Source organism: Saccopteryx bilineata, chromosome 7 (genome assembly GCF_036850765.1).
Source record: "Saccopteryx bilineata isolate mSacBil1 chromosome 7, mSacBil1_pri_phased_curated, whole genome shotgun sequence".
Taxonomy (NCBI): domain Eukaryota; kingdom Metazoa; phylum Chordata; class Mammalia; order Chiroptera; family Emballonuridae; genus Saccopteryx; species Saccopteryx bilineata.
Window position 1 is genome coordinate 34,598,153 of NC_089496.1, and position 15,170 is coordinate 34,613,322.

Sequence of the window (15,170 nt, forward strand, 5' to 3'; positions counted from 1 at the left end):
TCTCCATGGGTCTCTTAAATTTCTGCACATTTTGTAAGCAAAGAACTGTTGTTGTTGTTTTTTACAGGCTATCTTTTCAAAGATGTTTGAATAACAAACAGTTTTAGACAGTCCCTCCAGAGCAGAGTAGATAAAATAAAAATAAAATCTCTCCAGTAAAATAAAAACCTCTCCCACCGCATAAAATGTTAAGCACATTATAAAAAAATTAAGTTTCCCTAAATCAGGGTTCCAAGCTCTGATGGTCTGCACAGGAATGACTTGGGTCATACTCCGTCACCCTTCTGAGACTTCATGGGCCCAGACAATTGGCTCAGGCATGAAGCTCCTGATTACTTCTCTGTGAGCAAAAAGTCCTTGGTCTCTGATCCTGGAGTCTCACAATCTCTGCCAGCATTCAGAATGAAACTGCCAAGCTAACCTGTTAACCTGTCATTAGGCTAAATTTCAGACCCTTCACAATACTTGACAGCGCTCAGATTCATTTCTCTGACAAAGAAGTAACAAGCTCTCAACAAAAGCAGCTAGGCAGAAGGTATCATGGAGAAGACTTCAGAAGACGTTAAGTGTTTTAATTTTCTTCCAAAACTTATGAAATAGGCTTTGTAGTAATTTCTAGATCCAGCTCCGATTTGAGTGAGTTGCAAAATTTCCAGTATGTTTACTATATGAATAGAATCCTTTATATCAGTGGTCCCCAACAATTTTTGGGCCACGGACTGGTTTAATGTCAGAAAATATTTTCACAGACTGGCCTTTAGGGTGGGACAGATAAATGTATCACGTAACCGAGACAAGCGTCAAGAGTGAGTCTTAGACGATGTTAACAGAGGGAATCTGGTCATTTTTAAAAAATAAAACATCATTCAGACTTAAATATAAATAAAATGGAAATAATGTAAGTTATTTATTCTTTCTCTGTGGACCGGTACCAAATGGCCCTCGGTCCGGTACCAGTCCGTGACCCGGGGTTTGGGGACCACTGCTTTATATAACTGGTTCACGTTGCTGTTTTCCAAACTGCCTATATTTTCAAATTTCTATTCCTTCAATTGAGAACAAAACATCCTCATGTAAAACAGTCAAGTAAGGTTAGTTTTTTAAAAGTGCATTGATACAGTTAACAGTGCAATGCTTCAAAGATATTTTAACTGAAGAAGAAGAGAGGAAAAATCCAGTTTTCCTATGTATTACTGTTCTTATAATCCTTGTCATTTTATTTTTTAAATGATTGTCCATTACATGTGAATAAGCCTCATCCTGTTGCCGAGCGCATATGGGCGAAGTTAGCTGGCATTTTCCTTATCAAAAATAAACAAGTCTGAACGTGGGTGTTCTGTCAATCAGAACAGTTACCCATGCTGTAAGTGATGTACAAATCCATTACCCAGACATAAAATGTTTTACCAAAAAGAAAAAAAAAATTAAATAGCTTTATTGCCAGAATATGCAAAAGATGAAATATGTATGTAGCTTCAGGAGAAGAATCTGAGACCAGGCGCCAAGTGCTTCTCAGCAGGGCGAATTATGCTCCAACTCTGTATTTTCCTGTCCCGTCTTGTTTGTCTTATTTCGATTGTATACTTGGTGGGGGAAGAGCGAGGATCTGTCTCGTGCTATATTCTCAGCCAGTCAGGCATGTTCCTATCAGTACTTCTACTGCAAATAAATATTTATTGTCATCGCAATCCGTTTTTATAAGAAAGAAAGGGGGAGGGCATGTGGAAGGCTTGATTCCTCGCCTCCTCTGAGATGGGGAGAAGGCATTTCACCTCTCTTCTGATTTTCCTCTTTAATCAAATGAGAATACCCACGTTCCAGTCCCAGGCCACGGTGGGTGCTTTCATTATATAATACCTGTGAAGTTAATTTAGCTCCTCAGAAGACTGGTGTTATGTAAACAGCAAATATTATTAATGTCATTGGGTTGAGTTGTGCAACATTCCAAAGTTACAGCCAAAAGATTTCAGAAGACTGTATGGAGGTTTATCACACTTTATTTCATAAAAATTTTGTTGTCATGATTTTTTTCCATCGAAATGTGAATTCCTGATATTTAGAGGACAATGTATCTCATAACGAAGCAGTTCAGTTCTGGGCTTATGACAGAGAAATGCTTAATGAACAGCAGGCAGACTCACACAGAGAATCTCCGGGTTCTTCCTCTCCTTTTAATCCCCTAAAAGGAGGTTTCAAAGGAAAAAATGTCCTTTGGAACTTTGGAAACCTATTTCATTATCAATAGTGATTTCTAAACTTTTAGGTTTTTTTTCTCTGAATCCATACCTTCGGGATGACATACAGTGTTTAACTGAACTAGAACTATTATAAACATGTTATTTTTTTCAAAAGATCTCAAGGAGAAATGTCACTGATGTCACAGCCAAAATGCTCCTACCTCACACCCAGCCTTATATCCCCATTACAGCTGACTTCAGTTATAACATAAAGGAAATCTAATGTTGCAAATTAATTCCAACTCATTAAATAGTAAGTGCCACTAAATCACCTTATTTTCTAGAAATATGAAAGACATGTCATTTTAGATAAAACAAAAAGCTCTGTTAGGCTTGGGCAAAAGGAATGCAGAGAGAAGTATTAAGAAAAGTACTAAAAGAAGTTTGAGTTGCAACCAGCTGCGTATCTTCAGACCACACTTCTGAAGACAGGCTCAGATGCTGCCATTCATGAGGTTAAAATGCCAACTTAACAGTATGTGACACCAGTCATTTTCCTGTGTGACCTATCTGGAATCTCAAGAACTGTTGATTTTTATCCAGCTTTGTAACTCCTTTCTAGATTGAGCAATATATAAACCAAACAACACTCAACCAAATTAAATTGCACAAAATAGAATTTAGAACATCAGTTTTCTAAATATACCTTAGTCTATAAAGAATATCATCATACTCAAAAATTTCATCACAGATCACATTCCACCAGCAATCGGGAGGCCAACCTAATGATTGCTTTTACTTTATTGAGTCAGGTGAAAAAATAAAAATGTCCTAAAATATTTGAACCAATGGCATGGTTTGAACAACCCATGGGGATTAAAGACCAAGATTTTGTGAGCACATATAGCAAAATCAAAATATATATCCCACTCTAAAATCATACAGGTCAGATGTGGGCATACAAATTCAAGGCTAAAATGCTAGGGTAGCTTAGCCTCACTTCAAACAAGCTCCTACTTAGTTGTGTATTCTTGTTTATGTAATGATGTGAATTTAGGAATGTTCCTTGAAAAACCTAGTGAAGATCTAACACTACACATTTCAGGAATTTAACACTACACATTATTAATTATCTTTTTTTGTTCTAGGAAAAGGAATGTTTATACTGAAAGAACACTGGAAGGAAAGGGATGTTCTTGACTAACTTCTTGTATGCCTAGAAAGGCAAAAAATGAGGTAGTTCGTTAATAACAGTGACAGGGTAGAGAGCAAACCAGTGATGTTCACTGTTATTACACTATCTCTTCATTAGTCCTCATGTCTTGCTGGGGATTGTTTTTTTTTTAACAGAGACAGAGAGAGAGTCAGAGAGAGGAGCAGATAGGGATGGACAGACAGGAAGGATCAATTCTTTATTGCAGCTCCTTAGTTGTTCACTGATTGCTTTCTCATATGTGCTTTGACATAGGGGGGCTACAGCAGACTGAGTGACCTCTTGCTCAAACCAGCATCCCCTCGCTCAAGCAGATGAATCCATGCTCAAGCCAGATGAGCCCGCGCTCAAGCCGGTGACCTTGAGTTTTGAACCTGGATCCTCCACATTCCAGTCCAGCGCTCTATCCACTGCGCCACCGCTTGGTCAGGTAAATTGGGATAATTTTTATAATAACGTTTCATTGAGATAAATACCAAAGAAAGAATAAGTCTCAGGTATAAATTTTTTATGGTAATCAGAATTGCATATGCCACGGAGTATAAGAGACAGTACCACTTCCCACTGAGTATGCTAAAGTTTGTTAGACTTGTGTAAGAGAGAGAAAGGAAATGACTTACTCCCTTTCACATCATCCAGATGTGTTCTGCTAAACTAAATTTTGATTCTGGCACTAAAACAGACATTATTTAAAGTGGAGTAGCTTTTACAGTTCTCATTAATGGAGCTAAATAAAATACAATGAAAGCACAGCTGTTCTGCCTTCTATTAGAAGTGAGGATTACTCTCCCCGGACAGCGCTCTCATCTGTGTAATTTGGCTAGTGCGCGACAGTCACTTTCAAACACACAGTGGGATTTAACATGCCCTGTCAATTAGAATTTACTCCCCAAGCTCATAATTGACAACAGACAAGAATATATAGGACAACATAACAAGTCTGGCCCCACAATAAGTGGCTGAATTCAACCTAAAGCTTCTAGATTTCCAATTTGATAAGCAAAAGTGGATGATGAGGGGGGAGGGGGGTCTGGGGGGAAATGACACCATAAATCAAATTTTCTACAGGTAATAACATAACACATTAACTGCCTACAGAAAGTGAAATAAATCTCAATTACAAAAGAAAAAAAAAGGCCCTCAGTAGTCAGCTGTCACTGTGTCATTCCTGCTTTGTAAAACACTACTCCTGGGAATTAAAAAGCTGTTTCCAGTGAAGAGATGCTCTGTTTTGTAATCTTAATTACGTGGATTCTGCATCTTATTAAGTAAAAAATTAAAGGATTGTTGGCTTCTTTTTTTAACAGTAAAGAAAAAGGATATTACTCTTGGAATTGTTCTGCATGGGGAAAAAAACTAATCTTGAACAGATTTATAAATTTTAAACAATGTAGGTCTGCCATCTTGTGGCCATTGCTGGGAACACAGCTTTGGAACACACTGGGTTAGTTTGAAAAACTAAATTTTGGAGCTCCTGTTAAGCTAAAACAAACAAACAAACAAAAAAACCTTTTTACTAAAGATACAAAATATAAATTTAAAAACATGATTATAAAATAAATGAGATATCATTAACCCGGTGGACACTAATAGTTCAAAGAACTGTTATTCAGCTGAAATCAAGTTATTGCTACATTAGAAACTTATGTGTTTGTTTAAAATATATATTTTGAGTTAAATCCATATAGCTTGTGGACTGTATTTGCCCATGCTACTTTCATAGCTTCATAAATATATATATCTATGAATCAAATTGTAAAGAGTAGTTTTAAAAAGTCATTTCAAAAATCTTTGTGATAGTTTATATATAGATGACATAGTTTTCATTTATGCCCTTTCATGTCCAAACCCACAACTACCAAAATGGTTTATTGACTTATTCTTGTGTTTTTTCCCATTCTATAATACTAGAGTTTTCATAAATGTTGGAATAACCAAAATTTCAACTTTAAAAATCTAAATTTCCCCCAGGAAACTATTACTATTAGATTTTTTTTTTACTTTTTTAATGTTTATTTCATTGATTTTTAGAGAGAGGAACAGAAAGAGAGAGAGGAACATTGATCTGTTCCTATATGTGCCCTGACCGGGGATCGAACCAGCAACCTCTGTGCTTCAGAACAATGCTCTAACCAACTGAGCTATCCAGCCAGGGTATTAGAACTTCTCTGCTAGTCATATGCCAATTAGTTTTTAGTATGAGTATATAATAAACTTTAAAATTTTAACATTCTTTTAACATTGTTTTGTTTTCTCCTAATATGTTTTTGTCACAAGGTATTTCTAACCATTAAGAAAATATTGATAATACAAAGAAATATAATTATTAGGAGAAGATACTAGATCATGTATAGTATAAGAAACTTTAGAAAAAAGAAAATAGATTTTTATTAATTTTCAAAAGGTAGAAATAAATTATCAGGTTTAAGGGTAATTTCCTATATATCATCCATTAGTAATTTTTTTTCTTCCTATGAACACATATAAAATCCCAAAGAAGGGTAAGATTAACCTGAATGTAAAAGAATTTAAAGGTCCAGATAAAAAAAAGAGACATGCTACTGTCTTAAACTCCATTGATACAGTCCCAAACACATAAATAATTATGTACAAACATAATTGTAAATACTCTGACATGCTTTACAAACACAGACTGTAAGTTTCCTTGAGCCTGACTTTTAAATTTTTGGTATCTTGAATAATGATGGAATAGTCTTCAATCTGCAAATTCGTTATTATCAGAAATAAGAAGTATGAAAAATGTTGGGTTCAGCAACAAAGTGGTGGACACTATGTTTTTGTAGCTCAAAACTCCAAATATTATATGTACCATGGTACTGTCTATTAGTAATGTTCTTTGAATTTTACAATATGCCTTTCATATCTAATTCTTGTTTGACAATTAATGCCGAAAACAAAAATCTAGTATTGGTTTGGATTTTTAAATGAACTCTTACTGAAACTCATATCAAGTCTGGAGAGCAAGATGTGATTTCAATGTCATTATCATATTACATTCTGAATTTAGGTTGATCTAGTTGATTCTCCTAAACCACTATTTAATTACCACTAGAGGCACTAGTATAAGAAAACTTTTGATATTTTGGAACAAAAGCCTGGCTAATATGCTCGTATGTAATAAAAAAAAAATGGTGTGTAGGTGTATCCTCTTAATCATCTTGATATATAATTGATTCCTCCAAGTATCGCTCATCAATTAAATAGATTATCTTCATAGGGAGGGGAAATATGGTATGGGATAAAGAGTCACAGAACACAATAATATTGGGGTTTCATGCATTAAATAAAATGAGATAGATACTAATGTTTTAAGACAGATTATATATACATTTTAAATAAAGGGAAGAAAGAGAGAAATTATGTATTACGACAAGGATTGCTACACAAGGAGTTACTGTTAAATCATACTATGACATACTCATTAAATGGTTCCGGCACTCACTACATGCTTACTGGTAGAAAACAGCCAGATCAATTTATAATCAAAACGTGTAATAGAAAACCCCAGTGACTTAGCACCAGGGCTCCGCCTTTGTGGAAATGCTTACATTTTCCAAGCCTAGGAGTACAAGAAGTGGGATTGTGGTCATTCCTCCCTGGATCCATTCCTCCAGAGAAACTGTCCCATCATGATCATAGTCAATTTCTTCCATCATTTCATGAAGGATCTGAAGTAGAGAAGGAGTATTGAAGTATTGAACCTTGCAATAAATCAATAAAGTGCATTTCATATAATCCAACAAAGCACTGCATTGGCTTGCTTATCACTGCAACTAGCAGCTAAGTGGAGAGTTGACATCAATATTTAGGTAACTTTGTACCATATTAATCTTATTACTGAGAATATAGTGGCTTTGTTATGCTTTCTAAAACCTGACTACGTCATTGATCAACTTTAAAAAATAATTACTTAACTTTTTAATATATCACTGCTGAAAGGTACAGCTAAAATAAGAAGCTATCTTTAAGAGAAAAAATGGTTTTTAATTGCTTTTTCTAGATTATTTTTTAAATTCAAATATATGCCAGATAATGTCTGAACAAATGAACTTCATGGCAAAGAGCTCAAATAATTCTTTGCTAAGTGGTAAGAGGTGGAGGATTAAGTTGCTTTTAATTGCCTTTCAGAATTTAATAGAGCCAAGAAGTTAAACAATCAAGTCATTTTGATTAGATTTTTTGTTTTGTTTTGTTTTTAAAGATGATTAGTACAGAGTATCCCAAAATGTTCTCTACCATCTGTGTTGGTAATATCCTTGGTTGTAGAGCAGTAATAACAGCATCTAATTGAAAGGTTCATTGTGCGGGTTAAATATATGAGTTATCTTCAAAGAGCATCTAGCATATATAGTAAGTGTGAAATAGTTGTTAGTATTATATTAGCAGAAATTATATGGGAGTTCCAAATATATTACTATTGGCTCTGGGAAGTCTAAGTGTTTCCCATCTAACTGCACCATAATGACAAACAGAATAGAGTTTCAAAGTAAGTCAACGTTTTTTATCTAACACAGACTTTTTCATCAATTCGGAAAAAGAAATGCAGAGAACACTGAACAAAATTTTGATAGAGGTGTTGTTGGTCTAAAATTTCTGAACTCAGTTTATTGGTGTATTCCTTTAAAAAAAACTAGGTGAAAATCAGATTATTTTTCTCTAGAACAAGCTAATAGATATTGGGAAGAAGAGAAATTTTAAACAAAATGATGGTGAACTAATTATTTCATTTGTCTCAAAATAAAATATGAGAAATTATTTAGAATTTGGCAAATGGTCTAGCATCCTAAAACATGTCCGGACCCTTGAGGACACACCCGTGAACTAGGAGAAATGAATAAATGAGAACTAAAACAGAGAACACCTGATTCAGAGGACTGATGCTTTCATTGTGTACCTAAGAATTCTGATGTTAAAGCCTGGGTAAGTTTTTTAAAAATTCTTTTTAAGGACATCTCAGTCTCCCCTACTCCTTACCATCAACCTCAAATGTTCAATACACTTTATTCATGTACACACTCTTGTCAAAGATCTACGTGTACAAATGCGCACACTTGTTTAAAATGGGGAGAGCTGTTGAAACCCCAGGCAGTACGAGGCTGTTCCTGTGACAGCAAACACAATGTACAAGGTGAGTCTTTTATCTCGACTCTCCACTTCTGATACCAGCTGTAGATATGGCAAACTTTTCTGGATATGCCACCACGGACAAGTAGTGCTATATAATTTGTTTCATCTAGTAGGTATTTATCATCATTAGATTCTCTAGTCACCAATCATTCCCTTCCTTAGAACATCCAGATCCCCCTTCTCTCAAATCCATGCCCCCCAAATAATTTTTTTGGAAACAGTAGAGCCCAATTCTGCTTTGAAAGCCGATAGAAAAAGACTCCTCCCTCTAGCCCTCCAGTGAGGCTTTATTGCTAGATAAATAATGTTCACAGGTCGTAAGGCAAGTAGGATGGTGTAAGTTGTATTAGATTCACAACAGTGAAAAGGACAACAGAATTTCTAACAAGTCTTTTGATGTCTGTGCAAATAGTATTAGAATGCATTAAGCAGCATTCTTAGAATTAAATACGTGTTAGCATAAATTTTCTTATTACTTATTCAGACTACAACTTCGTTATGAGAGCTGAACTTATTATGCATGGCACGTGCATTTCCACATCCCCAAAAAGAAAAAGAAATCAGTTGAGTTAAAACTTGGAAAGCAATGGCCCAGTAAGAATGGCATCCTCCTCTGCACATGAAATCGCGCGTGACTGTGTTGTATGTTACCGGGAAGACTTTGCAATGCGAGGGGAGGCGCGCAGGGCTCTCACACCCCACCGCCCTGCCCGTGGCATGCTGGTTTAATGGCGTCCTTATGAATAGTGCTGGAAAAAACAGGCCTTTGGAATTCAAACAAAATATAAACCATTTCAATAAAGTTACTTTGTATTAACTTAATTTATGCACTATTTGCTAACTTTAGTCGGTTTGAGGAATAAACTAAAAATCGACAACACATTAACTCTCCTCAAAATATTACTTGTGGCTAAAGGCAGCTTCTAATCAAACATGTCTGAATATACATTTGAATTTTATAGTGACGTTGGTATAAATCTATGAATAAGGGGTTTTTTTTGTTCTTATAAGCATTGTTAGATTTATTTTCTTTAAATGATTTGATATGAAACCCTAGTTCTATATGTGAACAAGTAATTTTGACATGGTGAGATCTCAGTTTCTTCATCTGTACAATAAATAAAATAGTATCCACTTAGAGTTGCAAGCATTAAATCACATACAGACACAAAATAGCACAAGACACCGGACACAGTAAAATGTCATCTTCGTCATCTTCTTAATCACCTTCATAATCTTTTAATCTACTTTACCAATTTCCATATAAGGAAAAGCATAGATCAAAAATCAGGCCAACTCTGACATCTTTATGTCATTGAATGACAGTGGCAGTGTCTATCATCAGCTTCGAATTATCTACATGTATGTAAGACCACCGTTCACATTAATTTCCCTAAGGAGAAAAAGCAGGAGTTACTGCTATGAGTTTCAGAACACCACACAAACTCTTCCTTGTTCAGGATCCACTTTGGCTACTGAATAGAAGTATCTCAGGAGGTATCAAAATAATCGAATGACAGTAATCTATCAGGGTTCAAAGAAAGGCAAAAGAGAAAGGCGCCTTCTAGAATTTAGCCAACGGTTGAATCCTTCATATACCTACTGGATTAAGCTCGGTGACATCCCATTCAAGGTACTCTGCGACATGCATCATCTGACCGATGATATTCTCTAGTTCCTGGAGCAGAGAGAGGAACCAAGATAAAGGGAAGGAAGGAGAGATCAGCAATATAAAGTCTTAGTAAATCCTTTAACTTTGACTTACAGGAATTGTTTGTTCAACAGGTAGCCCCCAAATTAAGAATTATAAGCAGAGGTGGATTTAACTGCAAATGCATTGGGTGTGCACCCTGGGCCCGACTTCTGATGGGCCCCACAAAACCCCAGCTTTACACTTTTTTCTAATGACACCAAGTTTGGTTTCATATGTGCAATTTTAACATTAATAGTACATAATATTTTTTATTTATATAAAAATATGGGTAACATGTATTTTTATTTTCCCTGTATCTCTCTTTTTTTTAAGGGGGCCCAAAATTTTCTTCTGTGCCTAGGGCCTCAACTGACCTTAATCCACCTCTGGCTATATAATTCATTATATATATATATATATATATATATATATATATTATCTATATAGTATTATAATATTATATGTAACATTATCTATATATATAAACTATACATAAATTAAGAGGTAAAATATAAGTTGTTTCATACTTTGTCTTCACCAGGAGAGGGCACAACTCTACCAAGAAAGAGTTTCTCCCCCTAGAAAAACTTGAATGAAGAAACTCTTTGGCAAGGAGCATCTGATGAAAATAGGAGCATGCATATTTTCACAAGCTGTGCAAGTCACTGAGTATCCTGACCTTTCAGCTGGAAAGCAGGTGTGGAAGGAAGTGTCTGAGGTCAACTGAGAGGTTTATTTTTATTCTGATACATGAAGAATATATACTGACTGTTTTGTCCACTTATTAGAATAATTTGCTTTGCGAAAAGAGTCTTCAGGGTCAAGACTGGGAGGCTAAGTACATGTAGGGTTTATTTTATGAGGGAATAGAATTTTAGTTGGAATTTTCATATTATTCTGCTCATATGTCAACTGTTTGAAGAACTGTAGTAAATGTATATGGTTTTGCTAATTAAATTAAAACATTTTCTCCTACCTATTTATTATTTTAAAATATACCCATCTCCAGAAAAGATTAAAGATACATTGTAAATGCTAGTAATTTTTAATGTAGTCAATGACATAATGCAAAGTGGTATTATATAGTAAAATTTAAAGTATAAAAGAATAAGGCTTGAAAGTATATTAATTAAAGATTATTCTATTCAAAGCTCTGACCAAATATATGTAGTTAATATTTATAGAATCAAGATGGAAATATGGTAGAGAGGTTTTCTTCTGTGGGGGGTCATAAATCCCTTCAATAAAAGCTTAACTCTTTCTCAAGAAAAGCTATAGTCATATATAAGTTATCTGTGTAACAAAGGTTGCCCCAGAAATTGTAATAGAAATATGTGTTTATTTATTATCGATAAGAGCAAATTTAAACACAAATCCCTTGAAATTATAGGATATAATTATATGTGTGTTACTAATCTTTCACTTAAAATATTTTTGCTTATGTACACCTTAATTGTTTAGAATGGTTAAGTCCCTGAATAAGTTTTTAGAAATGGAAACTATTTTTGGTGGACTATTACGTAGGTTTGTGACATTAGCTAAATCATTTAAGCTCTCTTAGACCCAGTTTCTTAATCAGTAAAAATATTATTTTATTTTATCTTTTTAATTTTTTAAAGACTTTATTTATTCATTTTAGACAGGAGAGAGAGAGAGAGAGAGAATGAGAGAGAGAGAGAGAGACAGAGGGAGAGAGAGAGGAGCAGGAAGCATCAACTCCCATATGTGCCTTGACCAGGCAAGCCCAGGGTTTTGAACCGGCGACCTCAGCATTCCAGGGCGACGCTTTATCCACTGCGCCACCACAGGTCAGACCAGTAAAAATATTATTTTACTATTCCAATCGTACCTAGTTTGTAGAGTTGAAGCTAAGATTAAACATGCTATTATTTTTTTTTTCTTTTTTTTTTCCTTTTTTTTTTTTTCATTTTTCTGAAGCTGGAAACAGGGAGAGACAGCCAGACAGACTCCCGCATGCACCCGACCGGGATCCACCCGGCACGCCCACCAGGGGCGACGCTCTGCCCACCAGGGGGCGATGCTCTGCCCATCCTGGGCGTCGCCATGTTGCGACCAGAGCCACTCTAGCGCCTGGGGCAGAGGCCACAGAGCCATCCCCAGCGCCCGGGCCATCTTTGCTCCAATGGAGCCTTGGCTGCGGGAGGGGAAGAGAGAGACAGAGAGGGAAAGCGCGGCGGAGGGGTGGAGAAGCAAATGGGCGCTTCTCCTGTGTGCCCTGGCCGGAATCGAACCCGGGTCCTCCGCACGCTAGGCCGACGCTCTACCGCTGAAAACATGCTATTATTTAACAGGCGTAAAATGCACTTATCTTGTCTGCCATATTGCAAGTGATCAATAAACATTAGCTAGTATTATTAAACACAGTAATCATTTTTCAAAGTATCAATTTTTCTTTGTTTTGATGTCAGTATGTGAATAGCTACAGTCCAGTGGTAGTCAACCTGGTCCCTACTGCCCACTAGTGGGCGTTACAGCTTTCATGGTGGGCGGTAGCAGAGCAACCAAAGTATAAATAAAAAGACAGATTTAACTATAGTAAGTTTTTTGTTATTTTTTCAAAGAAAATAGGAGATTTTTAAAAATTATTTTCATTTATTTATTCATTTTAGAGGAGAGAGAGAGAGAGAGAGAGAGAGAGAGAGAGAGAGAGAGAGAAGGGAGAGAGGAGCAGGAAGCTTCAACTCCCATATGTGCCTTGACCTGGCAAGCCCAGGGTTTTGAACTGGCGACCTCAGCATTCCAGGTAGATGCTTTATCCACTGTGCCGCCACAGGTCAGGCTATAGTAAATTGTTTTATAAAGATTTATTCTGCCGAACTTAACAAAATCCAACATAAAGTACTTGGTAAGTAATTATTATTATATGCTTTAACTTGCTGTAACTCTGCTTTATAAATTTTATAAAGTAAAGTTACTTTCCTACTTTAAAAATCACCATTACTGTGGAACCAGTGGGCTGTTAGAAAACTTTACTACTAACAGAGATACAAAAGTGGGAGGTAGGTATAAAAAGGTTGACTACCTCTGAGATACACCTTTAAATTTCTAAGACCCATGACATCAGAAGGTGTAATTTCATCCTAATATTGAAGGAAATATACTGGGATAGTAAATATTGTGGAGAAAACTATAGAAATTAAATCCAGATCTTTAATTATAGGAAAGACTATGTATTTAATCCTAAACAAATGTATCCTCAACTCATTGTTTAATATTATAACTATACTCATATACATTGCTAGCAACTTACTATATTTTAACAGAAAATGGCAAAGATAAAAGAAAAAGACACATTTGATCAAATTTTCAAATCATCTGCCAACCCATGGCTAACAGCCTAGTAAAAAAACATCCTTATAATGTAATTAAAAAGAAACATTAAATACAACAAATCTGCACTAAAAAGTTAATTGCAATTGCATAATCAAAAGTGCTACAATAAACATATTGAAATAGCTAAAAAATAATCTAAACTCCTAGTTGTGAAATGTCACCAGAAAATGAGCAATAAATATCATGTAGTTTAATATTCCTAAATAAAAAAAAATGCACTTTACTATGCGCACAAAAGTAATAGCATTTGAAAAGATAGACATAAACATAAGGAATCCCACAGTCATAACATTGATTCAGATGGCTGTTCATTTCCCAGAGTGGAACTATATCTTTTTGTAGTTCTCTGGAGAAACTTATGTACCATAATCCTACTCCATGTTACAGAAGGATTTCTCCAACTTCACTGCTTTGCTTGTAAACATCTGTTTGAGTTCAGGTACAGGGAGGAACACCAATTAATGAAAGAAGCTATCTGAAGCGATGTTTATTTGAATCAGTATTACACATTTGATTTTTGAGGTACGTGTGCACATCAAAAGTTCCACAATCTCGCCTGACCAGGCGGTGGCGCAGTGGATAGAGCGTCGGAATGGGATGCAGAGGACCCAGGTTCGAGACTCCGAGGTTGCCAGCTTGAGCACAGGCTCATCTGGCTTGAGCAAAAACCTCACCAGCTTGGACCCAAGGTGGCTGGCTCCAGCAAGAGGTTACTCAGTCTGCTGAAGGCCCGAGGTCAAGGCACATATGAGAAAGCAATCAATGAACAACTAAGGTGTCACAACAAAAAACTGATGATTGATGCTTCTCATCTCTCTCAGTTCCTGTCTGTCTGTCCCTATCTATGCCTCTCTCTGACTCACTCTCTGTTCCTTTAAAAAAAAAAAAAGTTCCACAATCTCTGCACTTATATTTTAATAAATATTTTATAGTCCATTTACAAAACAGAAAATAATGCAAAATATGTTAGTAGTAAATATAAAATTTATTATTGAATGAAACTTGAGTTTGACATATGAGGCACTGATTTGTGCAGTAGAACTAAGAGTCTCTTCTGAAAACTATTAATGGTTTGCATAGATTAAAAATAAAATAAACATTTAAATATTTCTTTCATTTAAATCATACATGGATGGTATTTTCTTCTATTGCTTTTTATAATTAAAACTATAGAGTATGTAAGTTGCATTTTAAATTAGATGAGACATTTTAAAAAGGGAAGTTTGCCAAAGCAATTTATTTATTTATTTATTTATTTATTGTATTTTTCTGAAGCTGGAAACAGGGAGAGACAGACAGACTCCCGCATGCGCCCGACCGGGATCCACCCGGCTCGCCCACCAGGGGGCGATGCTCTGCCCCTCTGGGGCGTTGCTCTGCCGTGACCAGAGCCACTCCAGCGCCTGGGGCAGAGTCCAAGGAGCCATCCCCAGCGCCCAGGCCATCTCTGCTCCAATGGAGCCTCCGCTGCGGGAGGGGAAGAGAGAGACAGAGAGGAGGGGGGGGGGTGGAGAAGCAAATGGGCGCTTCTCCTATGTGCCCTGGCCGGGAATCAAACCCGGGTCCCCCGCACGCACGCCAGGCC

The 15,170-nt window shown here is 36.1% G+C and overlaps 1 protein-coding gene across 3 annotated transcripts in view; it reads right to left on the reverse strand.

The window, feature by feature from the left end:
- Positions 1-15,170, reverse strand: part of DGKB (diacylglycerol kinase beta) — a 647,089-nt gene that overhangs the window by 448,011 nt on the left and 183,908 nt on the right. For all 3 annotated transcript variants that reach the window (XM_066239339.1, XM_066239338.1, XM_066239340.1), the window contains 2 exons: positions 10,142-10,216; positions 6,960-7,079 (listed from right to left, as the gene is read on the reverse strand). In XM_066239339.1, the coding sequence (XP_066095436.1) occupies positions 6,960-7,079; positions 10,142-10,216 (195 nt within the window). The remainder of the gene's footprint in view (positions 1-6,959; positions 7,080-10,141; positions 10,217-15,170) is intronic.